Source organism: Cynara cardunculus, unplaced genomic scaffold, assembly GCF_001531365.2.
Source record: "Cynara cardunculus var. scolymus isolate 2C unplaced genomic scaffold, CcrdV1 Un_Scaffold_10680, whole genome shotgun sequence".
In the NCBI taxonomy this organism is placed as follows: Eukaryota; Viridiplantae; Streptophyta; class Magnoliopsida; order Asterales; family Asteraceae; genus Cynara; species Cynara cardunculus.
Genome location: NW_020206023.1, coordinates 1 through 6,243, shown reverse-complemented (window position 1 = coordinate 6,243; position 6,243 = coordinate 1). Strand labels below are relative to the sequence as shown.

At 35.1% G+C, this 6,243-nt stretch overlaps 1 protein-coding gene across 1 annotated transcript; it reads right to left on the bottom strand.

Annotated features, from left to right (window-relative positions):
* Positions 1 to 181: 181 nt before the first annotated feature.
* On the bottom strand, positions 182 to 2,013 carry LOC112505416 (UDP-glycosyltransferase 85C2-like). The gene is made up of 2 exons (XM_025109330.1): positions 1,512 to 2,013; positions 182 to 1,421 (listed from the first exon to the last, which is right to left on the bottom strand). Exons 1-2 carry the CDS (start codon positions 2,011 to 2,013, stop codon positions 481 to 483), a joined length of 1,443 nt encoding a protein of 480 aa, XP_024965098.1. The 3' UTR covers positions 182 to 480.
* Positions 2,014 to 6,243: the final 4,230 nt, after the last annotated feature.

Below are 6,243 nucleotides of genomic sequence, written 5' to 3'. Positions count from 1 at the left end.
GGATACATAGCTTGGTACTCATATAATACTGAAATTTTTATCTTTAAATGTAAGATTAGGTAAACACATATGACAAATCAACAAAGCATCATACATCCTATATGTTTTGATGCTATGTAATCCTCTCTATGGCACAACGGTATTTGTTTAATTTATGACTCTAATTCTTTTCAAGTGATGCTTAGGCGAAACGATCATACCATTTCAAGAAGGACAAAAGGTGAGCCATGAAAACAAGTACCATTTACACAAGACGAAATAAGTACGTAATTAGTTCGTGAATAAAAGAAGCATGTTCTCACAAACATGCACCTATAATTAACTAACACGCCAATATTCGATGACTTTAGACTACTTGGTTTTGGTCTGAACACATATAAATCAATAATACGTGTTGGGTTTTCAGACTCGAATGTTTGGGTGTGTACAATATTATTGTTGCATTCTTTTTCTTAAGTAACATAAACATACGAGATATGTCTATTTTGTTGATAGCATGGTGATTTCCTTGACAAGTTTCTCCACATTCAAGAAGGATGAACCATTGGGAGATGTAGCCATTTTTGCCTTTTCCTTCCACTCCATGGCCTTGTTTCTCATTCTCTGACCTCCTTCTCCCATCAACTCCTGCACCAGCTTTTTAACTTCATCCCTTTTCACATTCTTCCCCATCTCTAATCCAACATCCCATTCCTTGCATATAAACCTACAATTGGTCGTCTGATCCCACAAATAAGGCCAACATATCATTGGCACCCCAGCCGACAAGCTCTCGATGGTTGAACCCCATCCACCGTGGGTCAGGAACCCTCCAATAGACGTGTGATTTAGGACCTTTTCCTGTGAACACCAGCTTGCTATAAAACCTCTTCTTTTTATCTGCTCCTCAAGTTCAGGAGGCAAAACTGCAGATTGATCTCCTACAACCAAATTAGATCTGAGTATCCAAAGGAAATAGTGGTTGCTATCAGCAAGTCCCCACCCAAATTCTATCAGCTCCTCTAAAGACATTACTGTTGTACTCCCATAATTCACATAAATGACAGAGTTTGGCTCCTTAGATTCGAGCCACTTGAAGCAGTCTGGTTCTTCTTTCCATAAGCTGTATCCATTGACATTCGGCGTTTCTGCATGTTCCGTTGTCTGATCAAGCAGTAATTGCACCGGACCAATCGTGTAAACATGGTGAAACATTGATGAGAGAGCTTTGACAATACTATCCTCCAACTCATCAAATGTGTGAAGGATAATATTTGAAACCTTGTTGGAATTTTTTGTAGCTTGAATAAGAAATCTGTAACCTTTGTCGTTGGGGTCCGTGGTCCAAACGTTGGTTGGCAGATCCTTTAGTCGGATACTTTTCATCCCCGGAATCCAATCAATAATGGTTTCTAAAAACCCGTTTGTCAAGTAACTTTCATCTACAGATCCATACATGAATGACCACAAGTGTTACTTTTTGTGCATAAAAATAGAAGAATCGTATCCAAAACAATCGCCAAAAAACAAACCTTGAACTGGAGTAAGTCCTTTGTCGATGAGAGATTGGATCTGGTAAAGACCCATGAACCCACAAGCTGAAAGCGTCCAATAGAGCATGATAGGGATTTCAAGCGTTTGTGCAGCATCAATGGGGAAAGATGACATCAAGCCATCCGAGATGATACAAGTGGGAGGAGTAGGAAGCTTGGTCGCAAGCTCGAGAAAAGGAGCCAAGAAATTGGTTTCCAGGTAATGCAGAAGYAGGTCTGAGTCATTGTCATCTTCAGAAGTGCGAGGAATGCCGTCGGGAATTGTTTCAAGATGGAAATCAGGTGAGGCGCTGAGGTAGTGCGGACCAGCGGACTTGAGCAAACGCTTGTGAACGAACTCCGTATTGACGAAGGTTATTCGGAGTCCCTTGTGATGAAGAAGCTCTGCTAGTTTGAGCATGGCCTTTACATGGCTTTGTGCTGGAAATGGGATAAAGATGACATGAGGCTTCTTCTCAGCTGTGGCCATTGTTTCGGTCATTCTTTGTCTATTTAGCCAAGTATATCAGGGTTTTTAATAGACAAAACACACATAGTGATTGGAAATTTGCAGTGATTGATGGAAACGTTTGTGGTTGTTGTCTTCCAATCCTAAAGGCCACACACCATTATCAATCTCAAAGTTGCATATCACGTGGGCATTGATTCAATGTTTGATTTTTAATGTGGTATGCCATAGGGATTTAATAGCATCCACAATCATACAATACTCAATTATTAGATATTTATTACCATATTTATCAAGTCAAAATTTTATTTTGTTCAAAGTGCTAAAAATATATTATAATACTTGATTGAAGCATCTTCCTAATTCAAACAACTTGTTGACTTATTTTGATATGGTAGCGGTAATAAACACTTTTAAGTGTTTGGATAAACAACTTATACCGGTGTCAAACCGGTAATAAGAAGTTTTTGAAGAAGTTAAACCCTTCTGACTTATAATAAATTGATGAGTGTTTTTGTAGAAAAACATAAGTTATTTCAAATAAGCAATTCCAAACACCCCTAATATTGCTTTGATACAAATATTAACAACACAAACGTACCACAAGCCTTTAAAATCTACAAAAACAGGAGTATAAAACCACATGCCTCTAAATTCTGTTGATACATGATATTTATACAAATGATAATTAACTTACTGGAAATTGACTCAGATCATTAATTCCTACATCCCAATTAACTAGCTTTTTAGCCACTTTTTTTAAATAAATTCTCAAACTAACCAAATTTTACGCATTTGCGTGAACTACATTTCCTGATTAAGAAAAGAACATAAAATAGTTTATGAAAATGTGTAAACCATTTGCGTAAGGTTTGGTAGGTTGAGTTAGCAGTCTATTCTGATTTCCACGTAACCTAGGCTGCGTAAGATATGGTCGGTTGCTTATATGGTGTCTTGTGTAGCCACGTGTATTATGAAAATAGATAACATAAATTTACGTAAACTATTTGAAATATGAAGACTAGGGCTGATATGTGAATTAAATAAAGGGGTGGGGACACCATATCAAATTTACCATTCCAAAACTTGAAGGGGTGGGGACAACATCTCAAATTTACCATCCCAAAACTTTAGCAACCAACCCTAAGGTTTCTTCGGCAAACTTTCTTTGGCCTTTCTGACGAACACTCCAACTCCAAGGTTTATACCCTTCTAGAAACCCATATGGCAGATGATAACCAGGTAACGTTTAATTGGTTTTTCTTTTTGCTTATTTTACTGATTTTATGTTGGTTTACTCTGACCCAATTTGCATAAACCATTTGTTTTTGTTTTGTTTCTTCAAAAAAAGGGACGGAAAAACCTTATTCAGAAAAAGGAAAAATTACAAATGAGAAGAGGACCAACACTCGATAAGGAAAAAGTAGACGATGACATTACATGTGATGTGATCTTGGTCCCTTTCCAACTTGATTCATCGGTGATCATGAAGTTTATTATGTGATTTGGAATCCTTTTTTCAATTATGTGATTTGGAATCCTTTTTACAATAAATATTAAAAACTTGTAAATCTGTAAAATATTAAAAAAACTAAAAAGACGAAATGCAATTAAATATCATACATTAAACTAAAAACCAATTATTCCAACCAATTTAAAGTAGCACACAATTGTTATAAACAAAAACTAAATTGTTCGAAACAAACAGACGACATTCAATTCGGTGTCGGAGGAAAATGTTGAGATTTGTTGGTCCCGTAAGGGTTTACAAGAAGAGAAACAGTTTGTAGAAGGGGGGGGGGGGTGAATACAAACACAATATTTTCAAATTTAAAATATATATTGATAGAGAAGATTAATACAGATTTTACAAGATGGTTTGCGGAAAGATAAGGTAATAAAAACNGCAGTGATTGATGGAAACGTTTATGGTGGTTGTCTTCCAAGCCTAAAGGCCACACACCAATATCAATCTCAAAGTGGCATATCACGTGGGCATTGATTCAATGTTTGATTTTTAATGTGGTATGCCATAGGGATTTAATAGCATCCACAATCATACAATACTCAATTATTAGATATTTATTACCATATTTATCACGTCAATATTTTATTTTGTTCAAAGTGCTAAAAATATATTATAATACTTGATTGAAGCATCTTCCTAATTCAAACAACTTGTTGACTTATTTTGATATGATAGCGGTAATAAACACTTTTAAGTGTTTGGATAAACAACTTATACCGGTGTCAAACCGGTAATAAGAAGTTTTCGAAAAAGTTAAACCCTTCTAACTTATAATAAATTGATGAGTGTTTTTGTAGAAAAGCATAAATTATTCAAATAAGCAATCCCAAACACCCCTAATATTGCTTTGATACAAATATTAACAACACAAACGTACCACAAGCCTTTAAAATCTACAGGAACAGGAGTATAAAACCACATGCCTCTAAATTCTGTTGATACATGATATTTATACAAATAATAATTAACTTACTGGAAATTGACTCAGATCATTAATTCCTACATCCCAATTAACTAGCTTTTTAGCCACTTTTTTTTAAATAAATTCTCAAACTAACCAAATTTTACGCATTTGCGTGAATTACATTTCCTGATTAAGAAAAGAACATAAAATAGTTTATGAAAATGTGTAAACCATTTGCGTAAGGTTTGGTAGGTTGAGTTGGCAGTCTATTCTGATTTCCATGTAACCTAGGCTGCGTAAGATATGGTCGGTTGCTTATATGGTGTCTTGTGTAGCCACGTGTCTTATGAAAATAGATAACATAAATTTACGTAAACTATTTGAAATATGAAGACTAGGACTGATATGTGAATTAAATAAAGGGGTGGGGACGCCATCTCAAATTTACCACTCCAAAACTTGAAGGGATGGGGACAACATCTCAAATTTACCACCCCAAAACTTTAGCAACCAACCCTAAGGTTTCTTTGGCATACTTTCTTTGGCCTTTCTGACGAACACTCCAACTCCAAGGTTTATACCCTTCTAGAAACCCATATGGCAGATGATAACCAGGTAACGTTTAACTGGTTTTTCTTTTTGCTTATTTTGCTGATTTTATGTTGGTTTACTCTGACCCAATTTGCATAAACCATTTGTTTTTGTTTTGTTTCTTCAAAAAAAGGGACGGAAAAACCTTATTCAGAAAAAGGAAAAATTACAAATGAGAAGAGGACCAACACTCGATAAGGAAAAAGTAGACGATGACATTACATGTGATGTGATCTTGGTCCCTTTCCAACTTGATTCATTGGTGATCATGAAGTTTATTATGTGATTTGGAATCCTTTTTTCAGAAAGTTTGGTTAGATAAGGATACCATAAAAGTTTGTGTGTGGATATAATCTATCTCTGACCCAAAAAAAAATGTAGTGCTCTCTGATCGATAGATTGGGAGAGCAAATAGGAATTCCCAACTGTAAAACCATAAGGCGAAGGAAACTAGTTTCGCGCTACTGCGAACCAAATTTCAGAGTTCATCATTCTATAAATATTAGAGGGTGTACTAAAGTTAGATGGGTCTTTATTATTGTCATTCTCTTTTCTTTCACTGGTTCAATTCTTTAATAAAAATCCTAATTCGGTGGATGTGCAGGGACATACATGCTCATCCTAATTTGCATAGGTACTATTTTTATATTGATATCTACCTACTATTTTTTTCTTCATACTTTCACCCAATTTCATTTGATATCTCCAATTTCGATGTTGATATCTTCCATTTTGATATCTCTAATTTCACTACAATAAATCTTACCTGTGTGACGATGAAAATCGTCGCTATAGGTCTACTGCTACAAATATCGTCATTGTAGTCTATGGCTGTAGCTTTCTATACCGTCGACAAATCGTCGCTCAAAGTCAAAAATTAAATATTTTATCTACTGCAACGACATGTTGTTATAGGTAAAAATAAAATAAAAAAGTAAATATTTTATTTGCTACAAGAACATTTTGTTGCTATAAGTAAAAAATAAAAAATAAATATTTTATCTACTGCAACGACATGTTGTTGCTATAAGTAAAAAAATAAAAAATAAATGTTTTACCTACAACGACGACATTTCATGCAGTAGGTAAAAGCTAGATTTTTAAAATTTTCACCTATAACAACGACATATCGTCACAGACATCCTTACCTAAAGTTGGTGGACAAAGAGTCGACTAGTCGGCTCCATACAGTACAACTTTTGTAAGGGTATGGGTTTTGTTCTTTGTATGCATAAGGACA